The sequence below is a fragment of the Vipera ursinii genome, assembly GCF_947247035.1.
Source record: "Vipera ursinii genome assembly, chromosome: 2".
Classification (NCBI taxonomy): domain Eukaryota; kingdom Metazoa; phylum Chordata; class Lepidosauria; order Squamata; family Viperidae; genus Vipera; species Vipera ursinii.
This window is the reverse complement of record NC_139513.1, coordinates 188,291,061-188,309,081: the sequence shown is the minus strand read 5'-3', so window position 1 is coordinate 188,309,081 and position 18,021 is coordinate 188,291,061. Positions and strand designations below refer to the sequence as shown.

The window sequence follows — 18,021 nt, the reverse complement described above, 5'->3', positions numbered from 1 at the left end:
ATTTGGTAATGAAATGTCTGCATGAACACATCTGTCTGTCTGTCTGTCTGTCTGTCTGTCTGTCTGTCTCTCTCTCTCTCTCTCTCTCTCTCTCTCTCTATCTATCTATCTATCTACATAGAGGCAGAGACAGAGATAGCAATAGAGGTATGCTGCAGCTGCCAAAAAAGTTAATGTAGTCCTAAACTGCATCAATAGAGGAATAGTATCAAGAGCACATGAAGTATCATGCAGAATAGTAGTACCAGTATATACTGCACTGTTAAAACCATACTTGGAATACTACATCCAGGTCTGGTCACCATGATACAAAAAAGATGTTGAGACTCTAGAAAGAGTGCAGAGAAGAGCAACATATGATGAACATTTGCAGGATCTGAGTATGTCTTGTCTAACAAAGAGAAAAAGACTAAGGGTAACATGATAGCAGTCTTCCAATATTTGAGAGGCTGCCACAAAGAAGAGGGAAGTCAACCTATTCTCCAAAGCACCTGAGGGCAAGACAAGATGTAACAGATGGAAACTTATCAAAGAGAAATTCCATCTAAGAACCTCAACAAGTTTTGTTCCTCTTAAATATAACTCAGATTTCTTTCCTTTCCTTACTCTTTTCTCACCCTTCTCTTTTTTCACTTTTCCTTAACAATTCTTGCCCATTTGGGGCTGTCATCACTGTTTCTGGTTGGCGATATCTTCTCAAAAGCAGAAAAATGCCTTTTACTAGGTGAAAAGTTCTCTGCAGCTTTTGTCCATTTTCTCTCCTTCTCTTTTCCTATATAAAAGGAATACTTCAACACCATCAGTGTTCCAATCCATGGTTAGAGGGAAAACTCATCCCTGCCTGCTTTCTGTATGGGGTGACAAAGCAACACATGATATTATGTGCTACAACTGGCCTTTGGCATTTGCCTTACTGAAATTTAAATTTTATTAATTAAAATTTATCTCCAAGATATAAATAAGTAAGCTAATTGTTAAAAATATTACTTCTTATGAGGAAAAAGGAAGTTCTCATACAAATTATTATTTCTGGGCAAAGGGATGGAGCAGAAAATGGAGACAAGGGCAGAATTCATACCCATGTAAAAAGCAGAAATGTAGATGGAAGTTAAAATTATGAAGATATGATCTGATGGGGCAGTAAAGACATTGAAGAGATACTCCTTGCCTGCTTGCATTTGTTGTTGTTTGGCAGTATTAAAAAGACCAATATTAAAAAGACCAATATTCACTATTCATGTCTTATGAGAAAGACTTTCAACACTACTATAATGTTGTGTACATGACTCACATAAAAATAAACAAAGCAACCAAATTTTGTACCACAATTTTCACTTTCAGATGAATCAAGCTCCAGTGGAGGTCAAGAATTATCAAATCTAGATCGTAGGCCTCCTTGTGGCAGTGATACAGACAGCTCAGTGGAAGAGGAGAGTGATTTTGACACTATGCCTGAAATTGAAAGCAACAAGAACGTAATCCGCACTAAGGTATCTCTTGCAAATGGTGTTTGCATTTTTGTAAGGAATTATTTTTAGGTATCCTTTCTCTACATTATTGCAGTTATCATTTGAAGTGCAACAATCTAAGATCTAAAACTTTGTTTGCCTCGGGAACATATCTACACATTATTGTATAGATTATTCTTTATGTTCAAAGAATAAAATATTCTGAAACATGATGGATTGTAAATATACTGCTCAAAAAATAAAGGGAACACAAGATAAGACATCCTACTATTAAATACGGTACATTGTGTTGTTTAAGTGTTCCCTTTATTTTTTTGAGCAGTATATTTAGCTCAGATGTATGTGAGGAAACACTGTGATTCTGACTTTTGTAGAATAGGCTATTCTCTAGTGAGAAAATGTGCCGAGAAATTGACACACTTTTAATCAAACCATAAAGAAACCACAGCGTATAACTTTTGATCAGAGTATTCCTGCAAAAAGATTTGTTGAAAAAAAGCTTCTCAGGTATAAATGTCTGGCTCCCAAAGAAGGTTTAATTAATCAGGTTCTCATTTGTTATTTATAATTAGCATTGAATAGTATTGCTTATTTTATTTTCATTGTATTTATCATTTTTATTAGTTTTTTTTAATTCCACCTTTATTATTCTATAAGTAACTCAAGACAGTGAATATACCTAATATGCCTTCATCCTTCTATCAAGGTCATCCAGCCAGCTTTCCTGCCTAAGGCAGGATTAGAGCTCACAGTCTGCTGGTTTTTAGGCCAGCACCATAAGCAGTACACCAAATTGGCCCTACATTTTCACATTTTATTGTTAATTGCTCCCAAAATCTTGTTATACAGTGTTATAACCTAAATAAAAATATCTTAACTATAGTTTTAGGATATAGGGTAGTTCAGACGGTTGTGTTTTACGCAAAGAGTAGTATCGGACAGGAGGTTCAAGGTTTAGGTCAGGGCTTTTCAACCTTTTCACCCATTGTACCACTTTTAGGATATGGCAACAATCAAGTACCACCAGTCGCCTAGAAAGGTGTCAAAAACTTGATGACCAAAAAAAAGAAAAGAAAAAAAAGATGAAGTACAGGTAGTCCTCAACTTACAACAGTTTGCTTAGTGACTGTTTGAAGTTACAATGGCACTGAAAAAAGTGCCCCCTAAGCCACAGCCAAGCAAGATACCTGCCTGCCCGCCCGGCAGCGCTCTTCCTCCTGTTCAAGGTTTTCATTGTTGTGAGCATTTCTGTTGAGGATTGGCAGCGGGGGTGGGGTAGGGGGTGTTTGGTTTTTATTCCCCCCCCCCGTCTGCTGGGTGGTTGCAGCAGGTTTTGGTCACTTCACATGACCTTGGGGCACTGTGACCATCATAAATATGAATCATTTGCCAAGCATCTGAATGTAAATCACAAGACCCTGGAGATGCTGCAACATTCCAGCTGATCGGCACTTCTTCTGGGTTCAAAAGCGCCAGGATCAGCGCCGAGCTCCAGCTGGAGCCTGGCGCTTCCACTGAGCCCTGACAGCCACAAAGAAGGGCTGATCCTGGCCCTGTTACTGAGCACTGACAGCCCTGCAGCTCCAGCCATCTCTTGCTCAGGCTTGTGCGGTGCTGCCACCGGTTCAGCTCATTCCCCTCCCCCGCTACCACTTTTCTAGGATGGCCGCATACCACCTGCCAGGTGCCAATGTACCACAGGTGGTACCCGTACCACTGGTTGAAAAGCCCTGGTTTAGGTGGATTCTTGCTGTTTTGAGTATAGATGGAATTAAAAACAATACGAAACTCCTTCTCATACCACTCCCCACACTCTTCTTTAGGGGCCACCGTAAGAGATGTTACAAACCAAATCATTGTGATCATTAAGCAGCATAGGAAGTTCCAAAATCTCCAACATCACCCCTCTCTCTCTCTCTCCCTCTCTCTCTCTCTCTCTCTCTCTCTCTCTCTCTCTCTCTCTCCTTCCCTCCCTCCCTCCCTCCCTCTCTCTTCTTCCCCTCCTTCCAGCAGCATCTTTGTCAAGCAGACTTTAGTTCAACATGGTAGTTGTGATTGCAAATCAGTCTCTGTTTAATCACAAACTGTGTGATTCAATCCTTTCCGTCAAAATGTTTATTGTCAAGAGCTGGAGTGAAATAAATCTTTTATTAACTTATATTGTGCACAGTTTTTGAATATGGTTCAGATCACACTGGTAAGACATTATGTTAAAATTCGGAAGATTGTGCTCAGATACCTTACTTTAAGGGAATATATTTGGTTTCGTATACTTGCCTTGACAGGTTGAAATGACATTCCTGATCTGAAAAGCTAGATTGTATTTTAATCCTTTTAAAGAACTGTGAAGATCTTGTCCTCTTTCTTTTTAGATGTTCCTTTATCTGTCAGACCTATCCAGAAAGGATCGGAGAATTGTCAGCAAAAAGTATAAAATTTATTTCTGGTAAGTTACTAACAAATTAACAGAACTCATTTTTTTATACTGAACTCATCTTTCTTTCTCTTCTCATAATTTAAACAGAATCCTTACAGGTGATTTTCTTGGTGAAATAAGAGCATAACACCAGTCTCAAACTGGTTAAACATGAATTTCCTGGTACAAAATTTCAGAATTTTGCACTGATGAATCTAAAAGAGAAGTAGCTTTCATTGTTAATTGTTTCTAGGGTGAGTGCCCAGAATAGGCAGACTTTATACTGAGATAACCGGGACCTGCACTTTAGAGACAATGACCATAGCACTCTGCATAGTAACCAGAAATCTAGTGGCAGCTAATGCAGCACCTCAATATGAATGTTATCCCTTAAGGCCTGGTCAGGAATGATTGAAACTCTGTTTTATTGATTTAGACCAATGTTTCTTAAATTGTAGCTCAAGGTCCCCTGAGCGTCTCACACGACATCTCAGAGATCTATGAAATCAAATTATTTGCCAGATATTGAAGATGTTAGCAAAAATTGAAAAAGTCACACTTCTCATCATTATATTTTATTTGTTAAAAATAGAGTATCTACATTACAAATATTTCAGTATTTTATGGGTTTAATATGTTATTTTTACACAATGTAAAATAAGGGTGACGGTTCATTCTCTGAGCTTGCAGGTTGGTTTCCAAACATTTCATTATTTATTTATTTTATTTATTTATTAATGGGATTTATATCACGCTCTATCTCCCGAGGGACTCAGGGCGGCTAACAACAACAAAACTTAAAGGTCTCTGTACAGTAAATTAAAAATAAAAATTTGAAATAAATTAAAATAAATTAAAGAATAGAGTTAAAATTGTAAATATAATTAAAATCCCTGTCAGTCTAGGTCAGCCAGGTGGAAAAGGAGTGTTTTGAGGCTGCGGCGAAAGGACTGGAGATCTTGGGCCATCCGAAGCTCAGGGGGGAGCTGGTTCCACAGGGCTGGCGCTCCCACAGAGAAGGCTCTTCCCCTGGGGGTCGCAAGCCGACACATTACCAGGCTAGGTAACATCTTCAGCAGAGTTTAGTGTTACTGTCAGTGTTCCTTTGTTTATAAGGGTTTCATGTGGTCAGTAGGTCTTGTGATGGGTCAGGTGTGGGTGTGTCTAGTGAGGGTCTTGTGATGGGGTCAGGTGGGAGTCATCAGTGGGAGTCTTATGATTGGGAGGTTACATCAGGTGAGGGTGTCATTGGGAGGTGAAGTGAGGGTTGGGGGGTCTTGTGTGGATTGGTTGAGGGTTGGTTCTGTCTCTGGTTAGCTGTGTGGTTGACTTGGATTTTGAGGGGTTCGTAGGCTAGTTGTAGGTCAGTGTGTCTGTTGATGGAATTGCTTGCGGAGTGCCAGGCTTCAATGAATTCCCAAGCGTAGTGGGTGGTAGCGTAGCCAATGATTTTAGTGTTGCTCCAATTGAACTGGTGTTGTTTGTTGTTGGTGTGGATAAAGATTAAGGATTTGGGATCGTGCCAGTCAGTTTTCGTGGATCCTGGTTTTTAGTTGATTTAATGTTTGTAGAATTGGTTGCAACAGACAGCATCGACCCTCAGCCAACCCACGCAAGTCCCCCCAACCAGCACTTCACCTCCCAATGTCCCTCACTTGGTCCTCACCTAACACACCCACACCTGACCCATCGCAAGACCTACTGACCACTTGAAGCCCTTATAAACAGAAGAACACTGACATCCCCTAAACTCTGCTGAAGATGTTATCTAGCCTGGTAATGAAACATTTGGAAATAAACCCACAAGCTTGGAGAATGAACCTTCACCCTGATCCTACACAGAGCTACAGATATTTGCCACTATTGCAAACAATGCAAAATGATTAACAGCTATAGAAACGTGGGTGTTTTTTAAAAAAAAATTGTGTTTTTATGTATCTATCTTTTTCTGCACCCTTTTCCTATCGCTGAAGTGGCTCATCTTAAATTCTGGATCAGCTTGGCATTTGTAGTCATGTTAACTATGTTCAGTTTAAGAAATTAATTTTTGCTTTATTTACTCTAATGAGACCATTTATTAACCTTCAGTGGAAACATACACATTTAAATACAATGCATTGTATTCTGTAGGAACATCATCACAATTGCTGTTTTCTATGCCTTACCAGTGATCCAGTTGGTGATCACATACCAAACGGTGAGTTCCTGTGCCTTCTCAGCACAAATTAAGCCTCCAGGCTAATATCTTTTCCAATTTTTTCTCCTCCTCCCCCCAAGCCCTATTGCTTTGCAAACTGTTTTTAGATTCAGTTCCAATTATTTACTTTTTAGCTTTTATAGTGATGCCAGGTACTGCTAAGAGCGGTCATCTCACTCTTAGACAAACCGCACTAAAAGGAGATAACAAAGGGCAGGCACAATTCATCCAGGCCTGCGTGTGAATGCCTATTTCCTCAAGAGCATTTTACTTTAGTCTGTTTATTTTAGCGATTATAAAATCTGTCTTTTGTTTGACCTATTAACAAAAATGAAGTATCAAAACAAAATGAATTGAAAGCTGTAATACTACTGATGATCAAATCTGCAATGCTCCTTTCTCCTTTATTAATCCAGGTTTAATGTTAAGCAACCATCATCAGATTTCTTGGTAACCAATTTCTGTTTGATCCCCAACAGTCAGGAAAATCCTAGCAGAGGGCCCTATTATGGAGAGTTTCTGCTTCTTACTTATTGTTACAAGGGTTGAAAGTATAGCAGAGGGTTAGACTAGGAGATTCCAAGGTCACAAACAGCCCTGTGATTTTAGAAGAGGGTGATTACACTGTACCTGTGGGGGAATCTGATTTTGAGTTGAGGGAGGAGTGAAACGGCTGCATAGCCATGAGTCCCGGTGAGGAGGAAGAGGCCGAATGGTGACCCTCCCTAAAACTTCACAGTATTTTTCTAGTGGTTATGCAGTATGTGCTTTAGTCTGTCAAGATCTCTATCAGCTCATCATGTCATTTCCGGTTACTTGCACCTGACCCATGTCTTCCATGTGATCTCCTTGCTAGGGCCACTGGAACTGAAAAATATCAGCAATTTGACGTGTGATGCTTGGCTTCCTCCTAGCCTGAGTTCCAATTTCTCCCAGCAAATTCCTTCTGCCTCTGCTTCCCCTACTATTAAAGCTTTCTAATTGAAGCCTGATAGGGACATAAAAGGAGGGCGGAGAGGGGAAAGAAACCAACCATGCATCTCCTTTTTCTAGATGGAAAGGACACAGAGTAGTGGAGAGCATTGTGGCTCCAAATGAATATTCCCTATATGTAGATAATAGAAGGAAGAGAAACGAATGGAGCTAATCCCCAGTGGCGTAGCGTGGGGGGTGCAGGGGGGGCCAGCCGCACCGGGCGCAACATCTGGGGGGGCGCGCTCGGCGACAAATTCCTAATTTGCATTTAGAGGTGCAGATTGGCACACGCAACTTTCCTTTTCAATCTGGATCCTAGTTTTTGGTCTTGGGGCTTTGCATGAAGGGTGACGGTCCTTTGCTGTTCCCGCTTGGAGCACTTTAGCATTGCTCGGCGGCGCCCCAGTCGCCCCCTCCCCGCAGCGCTTCAGCAGAGGAGTTAAGTGCAGAGTTTTTGCGCCTAGAGAGGAGAAAGGGGGGCTGGGAATCCAGCTTCCTGCCCCTCCATCTCCCCTTCCTGGTCTCTCGACGCCTCTTACGCCAGGGCTGCGGAGGTTCCCCTGGCGGGGGAGGGGCGCCAGGTGGGCAAGGAGGCTCCGAGAGGGGGAGGGCAATCAGGAGGGGGGAATCCCTGGGGGGGAAGGGGAGGAGGGATTCCTGTGGCGGGGGAGGGGCGCCAGGTGGGCAAGGACGCCGCGAGAGGGGGAGGGAATAGGAGGGGCGGGAAGGGGAGGAGGGATTCCTGGGAGAGCCAGGTGGGTTTCCCCCAGTTGCGCCCCCTCCCCTTCCGAGTCTCCGCCTTTCCTCGCGAGTTTTTCTGCTCCGTGGGAAGCGCTGCGCCTTCGCTTCTCCTCCTCCTGGGTTGCGGCTTCCACGAACGGCTCTCCGATCCCCTTCAGATCCTTCCCCCAAGACCCCCTCCTGCCCCACAGCCCCCCCTCTTGGCGCAGCCCGGCTCCCCGCCTGGGGGATCCTGGTGTTTCCCGGAAGGTTGGGCACCCCCGTTCCCATGTTCGGAGGAAATAAAATAATTTTAGGTCAAGTGACAGGTCTGGGAGCTCTAATTGCCTCCACTTCTCTGAGATCGTTCTCAAAACAACTCAAATGCAACTGATTGATGTTGAAAGGACAGTGGGAGATCCAGGGAAGAAAGGAGGAATTTGTTTTATGACTTTTACAAGCAAAATGTTAGAACTGGATTTCCCACTTCTGTACCCACATGGCTTTTCAGTACCGTATTCTCTTGGAGGAAAAAATAAACCCAGGAGTTTCTCTTGTTGACTATCAGAGTGGGGCAGTTGACAGATACAGAAATGAGCAGGCACTGTGTAACTTACTGTAAATAAGAAGCTGTTTGAGGCTTTATAGAAGTAAAATAGAATATAGATTATTAACAAAGTGCTTTGACATTTTAACTTTGCTGTTGGTTCACCTGTTAACTACTTTGCCTCTCTATCTACCAAGTAGATTAAGGTCAAATTGGTTGTAAATAGAAGTAGAACTTCATAAATTTTGGGCCTACTTCGTAAGGGAAGGAAAGTAATATTGCTCCAATATATTTATGAATATTCAAGTGGAGGGGAATAATATATGTAAATCTGGTTTTGTCTTATTGATGCACATATTTTCCTTCTATTTGAATGTTCTGTATATCCTCCGCTGCGCCGCCTGCCTCCTGGCACGGCCTCGGGTCCCGGTGCTTCTGCCGCACGTGAGGGAGGGGATGCCGGACCTTCCCCCTTTTCCCGGAGGAGGCGTGGGTGGGGGGTGCGGCGGACGCCCAGGATGCGGGGCTCCCTGCGGCAGACTCGAGTGCTAAAATCCACGGGTTAGGGGGCGCAAATTACTTGCCTTGCCCCGGGTGCTGACAACCCATGCTACGCCACTGCTAATCCCCCAGTTAAGACCTATAGTGTCTGTTCCATATTTATGTTTCTTCATGAAAAAAATAGAATGGATGTGCATAGGAAATGAAAATACATTGCAGTGCTGAAAGAAAAAAAACTAAGATGGAGCAGCAAATAACACTGGACAACAAAGATTGCTTCCCCAACACTTTTGTTTGTATCTTACAGATTTCTGGCTGCTAATTGTGAAAATAATCTGTAATCTAATCTATCACATAACGTTCTACAGAAATCTTCTGTTTCTACATAATAGCAATGTATAACTTCAGTACCTGTTGTACTTATTTGAAAGAAACATAACAAACCATGGGACTATGGTTGAAGTACATCCAGTACACCAAATACAACTGGAATATCTGTGGAGAACTAAAAGTAGTGGCTCTGCTGCTTGGAATGCAATTCAGATATACCAAATATTGCTTGTTTTTCCTCTCTTGGCTGTTGACCATCTTTGCTGACATGTTGCAATGAATACAAGCAAAACTTTATGCTGGGTTTTTGTTTTTTTTCCCCTCCCACTTTTTAGGTGGTGAATGTGACTGGAAATCAAGATATCTGCTATTATAACTTCCTTTGTGCTCATCCACTAGGAGTCCTGAGGTGTGCATGAGGATAATTCCCAATTTGTGGCTTGGGTTTTAATTTGAGTTTCTTTCTGTGTATTTGGGAAATGGGGATGGATATTTTCTGTCGGGTAAGTGGTTTGCAATGAATATAATTTTTTGCATGAAGTTTAATTTTCATAGATTTGTAGAATACCAGGATAGGAATGCATCTCTAGTCCAACTCCGCTCAGTCCAGAATCCATTACTGCAGCAATATTGGTTGCAGACTAATAATATCATTTAATAAAAGAATAAAATCCCATAAAAGGAATGCTGTCAAAACCAAAAGCCAAGCAAAAGGAAGTTCTGACTTTACTATTTTTTAATTTGAATCAAAGTAATTTGACACATATAAGTAAAGGCAAGTTACATGCACAGTTACATGCATAGGTAAGGGCAAAATTTCCAGGACTGGTAGCAGTCACAGATGGCAAGAATAGAACTGAGTTCCATTCCCCCAAGGTATCCCAGATAGTAATCTTTTGGGGAAAATACTGGAAATTAGAACAGAGGACAACTATATTTCTTCCCCCAGCTCTAATCATGAAAAATATTTCAAATGGCTGCACTTGGGACTGCAGTTCTGGGGTGACAGATTATTTCATTTTCCTCACAATGTTAGCCAAGCAAAGCTAGTGTTATCAGTGCCATCTCCACACCCTTGCAAAAGACAGCTTTGCACATAGGATTAAGATGACTCTTGGAAATAAACAGAAAAAATACTTTTTTATATAGCTGTATTCCCTTACAATTATTTTATATGCTCAGTTCCAGAGACAAAAATATTATATGGCTTTTTTGCTTTTCTGCAGTGCTTTCAACAACATCCTCAGCAACATTGGCCACATGCTGCTGGGTGTCCTTTTCCTGTTGATTGTGTTGTGCAGAGACCTTCTCCATCGACGTTCCTTGCAAATGAAAGACATCTGTGCAACGGTATACTCTCTGCCTTCTTGCTGGGTAAAAATATGGCATTGTGGACACTAGTATAAAGTGCCTCTATCTTTCTGGTTCTTACAATGCCAGTGAAGCTAAGGATTTTGCTAAAGCAGGGGTGTCAAACTCAATTTCATTGAGGGCCGCATCAGCACTGCGGTTGCCCTCAGGGGGCCGGGTGGGTATGGCCAGGGTGGGTGTGGCCTACTGGGTGGGCGTGGCTAGAGTGCGTATGGCCTACTGGGTGGGCGTGGCCAGCTCTACATCGTTGGCATCAAGGGTGCCTATGGGGGCCTGGGCAGGAGTGGGACAGATCTGAGGGTCTCTGGCGGAAGGAGGGTCTCTGGGCCAGGGCCAAGGCAGTGGGGGCCGTTCCCTCACTGTTTCCAGGATGGCTTCGCAGGCCGCATGAAACCACTTCGCGGGCCGGATCCGGCCCCCGGGCCTTGTGTTTGACATGTCTGTGCTAAAGGAAAGGACCTTTTCTGTTCTCTTTCCTTCACGGAGCTATGCCTTTGGGCAGACTGCACATCTCACGATTATTTTACGAAGCCTTTGTTTTAATACCAAGCAGCTTAATTTAAAAGACTTGCATTTGTGGCGGGGAAGATGTTTAACTTTCCTCTAGGAGCATCTCACTCAGAATTATTTTCCCTAAGTTCTTTTCTCTCAGGAGGAGATTTCTGATTGGCTTTCTCTGCACTTCAGTTTCCTTCAAACTGTTCAGCCCTCTAGACAGTTTGTGTGGGGAAAAGGCTGAGCATGAAGACAGCTAGCGAGAATTTGGGGTGGGGGGGGGGCAAGGCTGAGAGTTGCAAAGAAACCCCAGAGAGGAAAGAGAGGCTGAATATGGAGGGGGAGGGGATGACTACAGTGAGGTGTGAGGGAGGGGGAGCATGGGAGGAGGTAAGCAAGAATGCAAGAAGTACACTGACCATATTTTCTTAGAAAATATAAAGGACAAAGCTGAAAATGTAGCAAATCTGAAAGATGTTCTTAAGGATAAATGACTTATGTTCATAATTTTGCTTTATATAGGAGAATTCAAGGGCAAAATCAAGAAAATCTTTACAAAAATGTATATTCGAATAAAAATATCAACAGTCAAACAGTAAATTTATTTTAACAAGGCAATTCACCTTTCATATTTTTCACATGGAAGTAAAAGACCACATCAAGTGGTAACATTTATATGGTAAAGTGTGGTCCACCTTCTTCAGTTCTTTGCTAATAATTTTAGCTGCTGTTAATTGGGCTTTAATTGTTTTATCTATTCATTTAATTAACTGCTTTACCTATTCTGAATGAAAAAACAGAATGATAATTTAGTGCTTGGTTATTCCTCTATCTTATCTTCAAGGAATATGGGATCCCTAAGCATTTTGGCCTCTTCTATGCCATGGGTGTTGCTTTAATGATGGAAGGCGTCCTCAGTGCTTGCTACCATGTCTGTCCAAACTACACTAATTTCCAGTTTGGTAAGTGGAGGGCTTTCTACAGTAAAGATCTGTCAAAGCCTTCTGGCCTTTTGAGCAGGCTGGGTTTAGTGGCATTTAAAGATTTTAGAAAGAGTAAAGCAAAACAGTTAAGCAAGCAGGAGGGAGTCAGTTTCTAACATTTCATCCCTGTGTTATGTTTGCATGCCCTGAGCCTGAAAAAACAGCTTTTCTGTTGTTGTTTTTTCTGAGAACTAGTATCACAAGAGATACTCAGTTGACAGAGCAATGTTGAATAAGTGACTGCATTCACAGAACAGACTGTAACACACACAAGCCCTCTCTATTTTACATTTATATATTGTGCAAACACAACTCATGTATGTAATTTTCTTCTGGGGAAAGAGAGGAGTGGGATCTTTATACATGTAATCCTCAACTTACAACCCTAATGGAGACCAGAATTCCATCATAAATCATGATGGTCATAAGTCAAGGCACCCATGTGACCAGACCTGATTTTACAACTTTTTTATGGAGGTCTTTAAGCAAATACCTCAATCATTAAGTAAATGTGTCAGTTATTAAGTGAACATTGTGGTTGTTAAGCGAACCAGTGTATTCCTAGGGGTGCTTTCTGCCACAAACTGACCAAAAAGCCCAAAAAACAGCAAACAACTGATGTAAGTCATGAAATGCTGCAACTGGCAGTAAAGATGAGCTGGTTGCTAAGTGCCCAAATGCAGTCATATGATGTGTATGTGTTGTGTGTGTACATGTGTTGAACCAGCAGAACTCCAGAACTAGACCATAACTAACTGCTGGTGGGTCTGGTCATTACCTGTCTTTTAAAATTGCTAAAATTGATTTTAACAGACTAATTGAGTAAGAAACATATAATTGTGTTCTTACCAATTCTACAAAAACAATTATAAATATACAAAAGCAAAATGTGTTTTTATTTAGTACTCAGAAGTACTAAATAAACTAAGAGATCTTGAGGTTGCTCTGCTGGCTCTTGGTTTGAAAAATTAGTTCCCCATACCTTTGGGCATTAGTTCCCATGGTCTTCTGTTGGCTTTTGATGCCACAGTCAAAAGGGCTTAGAAGTCTTGCTCTGAAATTAACATTGCAATCTGGAGAATGAGTTTTATTTCATTATCTGGCCTGATTCTAGCAATCTCAGCCTTCTACAACAACAGTAAATAGTTGGTCTAGAGTAGTAGTTATCTCTTTAATGTTACCAGAAGTGTAAGAACTGTTCTGTTTTCTCTTCTTTTGGCAGACACCTCTTTCATGTATATGATTGCAGGATTGTGTATGCTAAAACTATATCAGACTCGCCACCCCGACATCAACGCCAGTGCTTACTCAGCCTATGCATCCTTTGCAGTGGTTATTTGCCTTGCTGTACTTGGAGTGGTAGGATTGTGTTTTATGCATTGGTGCTATTGTACATAGAGTCATGGGCAAGGAAGGCAGAACTTCTGAAAAAAAAATCATAAAAAACTTCTGTGGATTCTCATGAACTTAAACTTAAATTCCACTGATGCCAAATAGCAAAAAATCAGCAGCTGTCGGTGCTCAAGTGGGGGGGCATGATGGCTCAGCAGTTAAGGACACTGAGCTCTGGGTTTGAGACCCAAGCACTGCACAACAGGGTGCATACCTGTTGCTTGCTCCAGGTCCTGCCCAATAGTGGGATTCAAATATGTGAACAACCGGTTCTCTGTGTGGATGCCCCTTCTGGAAGTCCATTCTGGGCCTGGGCAATAAAAAATTAGCTACCGGTTCTGCCAAACAAGTGCGAACTGGCTGAATCCCACCACTGGTCCTGCCCTCTTGGCAGTTTGAAAGCATGCAAATGCAAGTACATAAATAAGGTACCACATTGGTGGGAAGGTAACAGCGTTCTTTGTGCTTCTGTGTATAGTCATGTTAGCCACATGACCATGGACCAGGTGTTTTTGGACAATCCTGGCTCCCTTGACTAAGAATCAGAGATGAGCACTATCCCCTAGAGTCAGACACATCTAGACAGGGGAAACCTTTACCTTTACCTTTATAAGTGCTCAACCCCATCCATTTGAAAATTTGGGGCTATCCTTGAAGAATATCCAGAAGCTGCAGCTGGTACAGAATGTGGCTGGACGAACAGTTCTAGGCTCCCCAAGGATTGTTCATGTAACTTCTGTAGCTGAATGAACTTCATTGGATGCCAGTTTGCTTCTGGGTCCAATTTAAGGTGTTGGTTATCACCTTTAAAAACCTTTATGGCATGGGACCAAGTTACCTGAGAGATCAGCTTGTCCCAATTACATCGACCTTCCCACCTGGTCAGATAGACAGGATATGTTATAGACGCATCAGTTAAAGAATTCTGACTTTACATGATTTTATGACTTTTTATCTACAAATTGCGCAGAGTCACTTAAATAGTAAGATGGGCAGTCCCTAAATTTGATAAATTATATAAAATGAAAGACAGAACTATTAAATAACAATGCCAGAAGTTCTTGTAGAAAGTATTTCACACCCTAGAGAGTGTCCTTTTCTCAGAATCCAGGTTCGGTGCCTGATTTAATGAAATTATCAAAGCAATAAGTAAAAACAGTTAAAAAGTAAAAATAATAAACTGTAATAATAAACTCAATATTACACTAATAAAAATCAGTACAACATGTTACCTTAATAATCAAAAGCTGTCTCTATATTTAGTCTGTATTTAGATTTTTGAAAATGCAATTTGAGTATGATCACATTAAAATATAAATCAGATAATTATCTATTCCCATCTCTATAGCTACATTATTAAATTACTATTAGATTTTATTGATTACATTATTTATTTATTGGTGTATCTCACCATACCTTTCTGATCACCAAACTTAGTTTAAGTTAGAAAAAAGCTCAGGATAAAGGATTTATTTTTTATTTGAGAGGCAGGATATAGTATGCCTTGGGGATAACTGTTTATTTATTCTTTCCAAGGTTTTTGGGAAAAATGTGTGGTTTTGGGTCCTCTTCTCCATCATCCATGTTGTGGCCTCTCTTGGTCTTAGCACCCAAATTTACTACATGGGTCGTTTTAAGATAGGTAAGTTTCACTTGGAAGTAAGTCTAATTAAAATCCAATTATTTTTCTGTTGGACAGAAAAAGTGGTTTTATATTTTGGAAAGTCTGCTGGAGAAGTGCTATACTTAGTATACATTTTGTAAGAAATTAGAGATTTGCCAAATTGATTAATATAGTCATCCACGGATATATGTTGGTTTTTATACACACACACACACACACATGTATGTGTGTGTGTGTGTGTGTGTGTGTGTAGACTCAAAGATAACACAATCAATGAAGAAGCAATCAATGAAGAAGCAAACCCTTGAAGTTTGAACCAAAATAAAATGAATATGTGCTGCTGACAGGTAAACTAGGAAAATTAAAACATGAAAACTGAGGGCCAGCTTACCTCTGGATGGGCTTATCCATGAGTATATGTAGTATTTTTTTCTTTATTTAGTTAATTAAAAAACTCTTTAAAAAGAAATTATTCTGAAGACTGCTGCTTACGTGAAAGAAAAATAGATTAGCTTTATTTAGTGATTTGTTGTTATTTGCAAAGTCGTGTCCGACCCATCGTGACCCTATGGACAACGTTCCTCCAGGCCTTCCTGTCCTCTACCATCTTCTGGAGTCCATTTAAGCTCACGCCTACCGCTTCAGTGACTCCATCCAGCCACCTCATTCTCTGTCGTCCCCTTCTTCTATTGCCCTCAACCTTTCCCAGCATTAGGCTCTTCTCCAGTGAGTCCTTCCTTCTCATTAGGTGGCCAGAGTATTTGAGTTTTAGCTTCAGGATCTGGCCTTCTAAAGAGCAGTCAGGGTTGATCTCCTCTAGGACTGACCGGTTTGATCGCCTTGCAGTCCAAGGGACTCGCAGGAGTCTTCTCCAGCACCATAGTTCAAAGGCCTCAATTCTTTGGCGCTCAGCCTTTCTTATGGTCCAACTTTCACAGCCATACATTGCAACTGGGAAGACCATAGCCTTGACTATATGCACTTTTGTTGACAGGGTGATGTCTCTGCTTTTTAATGTGTTGTCTAGATTTGCCATTGCTTTCCTCCCGAGGAGCAAGCATCTTTTAATTTCTTGGCTACAGTCCCCATCTGCAGTGATCTTGGAGCGCAGGAAAATAAAATCTGTCACTACCTCCATTTCTTCCCCATCTACTTGCCAGGAATTGAGAGGGCCAGATGCCATTATCTTGGTTTTCTTAATGTTTAGTTTCAACCCAAGTTTTGCACTCTCCTTCTTCACCCGCAACAAGAGGCTCTTTAGTTCCTCTTCACTTTCTGCCATTAGAGTGGTATCATCTGCATATCTTAGGTTGTTGATATTTCTCCTGGCAATCCTAATTCCAACTTTTGATTCATCTAGCCCTGCCTTTCTCATGATGTGCTCTGCATATAAGTTCAGTAGGCAGGGCGACAGTATACAGCCTTGCCGGACTCCTTTTCCAATTTCTTCACTTTCTGCCATTAGAGTGGTATCATCTGCATATCGTAGGTTGTTGGGACCCCAAATTACTTAAGTCCATATAATGTGCTGTCTTTCAATCAGCTACTGAATGGCTTAGTTCAGAATTAGAAGAAAAATGTAGATGAACTGAGAGGAAGAAAGTGATAAAACCTTGAGAATATCAGCCTAGTAAATAAGATGTATGTTACATAAGACATGCTAAGTAAAAAAAAAGCTTTTGGGATTAAAAAAGCAGAAAGAAATGCAGAGTCCTTCTGCTAACTAGGTCTACATCTGTTGTCCTGGAGGTCAGTACATTTATAGGCACAGAAAGCTGGTGTATGCATCCCCTTCACAATGGCCATCGCACCAGTTAATCATTCCCACTGCCTCACAAAAGCCTGTAAACCTATCTCTTGACCATGACTTGGTGAGTATGTTAACTGCTGTCTCCCCTATAGGTTAATACTTGTCCTCAACAAGCCATAGTGGAATGCATCTTGTACGTGATGGTACTTGGCATCATTGTGCTTTGTACATGAGGTAGCTTTTTTGTTTTGGAAATCAAAATGCAATTTTGGTTGTCCTCAACTATAATTCAGCTTATCTGTCTCAAAGTCCAATATTAGTTTTTTGGCAAAGTAGTGCTGCAGATACACATACGTATTGAGATAAAATGTTACAGAGGCAGATACATATTCTGTGATTGAGAGAACAACTATTAACTGCTTTTTGCTAATCCAGCTTTCCACATAGTAAAACAAGTTTTTGGATAGATTTTCCTTCCTTTACATCTCCATCTGAGCTGCTAGTCTGGAATTATTGTCCGTAGGTAAAATTAATTTTCAATCTGCAGTACTCCTTAAGTATCTTTCTATTATCTTGACTCCATCTAGTTTTAACTTTCTTGATGCATTTACCTTCCTGCATGGTATCCCTATTGCTGATGTAGTTTCTGGCATAGTGACTGTTTAATAGCTAACTACTAAAAGCCTGGAGGTCCATTATGAAGAGAAAGTGAGCCAAGAGAAAGTGAGCCAAAGTGAGCCAAGTAACTGAAGTGCACAGGTCAGAGTCAGAAATGAAGAAGGAAAAAGGTGAAAGCCTTGAGAATATCTGTCTAACCAATAGAAAGCCTGTAATATAGAGACATGCAGAGTAAGTCTTTTTGACAGGAAAAGCATAGAATACCTAACTATCTCTATGTCTACTACCTCTAATTATTAACAGGTTATAAGTTCAGAAAGCCAATGCATTCAACTAGACAATATATGAGAATGAGCTTTACTCTTACTGATTTTTCCCCCCCAATGGGTTACATTTGTTTCTCAATCTTTAAGATGCATGTACTTTAACTCCCAGGATTCTCATGCCAGCCAAGTTGAGAAATAGACCTAAGAATCCGTGTTCACTTTTTTATACCTAATATTGACCCATTAAGGGATTACATATTTATTTATTTATTTGTGTTGTGTGTTGAAAGCAACAGTTATTTTTCAGCAAGTAGTGCTTTTCACAGGGAGCATAGAGCTGGTAATTGTGTATGTGTGCACATTTTGA

At 41.0% G+C, this 18,021-nt stretch overlaps 1 protein-coding gene across 4 annotated transcripts in view; it reads left to right on the top strand.

The window, feature by feature from the left end:
* SIDT1 (SID1 transmembrane family member 1) overlaps positions 1-18,021 on the top strand; it is a 79,089-nt gene that overhangs the window by 42,319 nt on the left and 18,749 nt on the right. For all 4 annotated transcript variants that reach the window (XM_083351871.1, XM_083351870.1, XM_083351873.1 and 1 more), the window contains 8 exons: positions 1,342-1,490; positions 3,842-3,915; positions 6,016-6,082; positions 9,491-9,564; positions 10,382-10,505; positions 11,866-11,983; positions 13,227-13,363; positions 14,933-15,038. In XM_083351871.1, the coding sequence (XP_083207997.1) occupies positions 1,342-1,490; positions 3,842-3,915; positions 6,016-6,082; positions 9,491-9,564; positions 10,382-10,505; positions 11,866-11,983; positions 13,227-13,363; positions 14,933-15,038 (849 nt within the window). The remainder of the gene's footprint in view (positions 1-1,341; positions 1,491-3,841; positions 3,916-6,015; positions 6,083-9,490; positions 9,565-10,381; positions 10,506-11,865; positions 11,984-13,226; positions 13,364-14,932; positions 15,039-18,021) is intronic.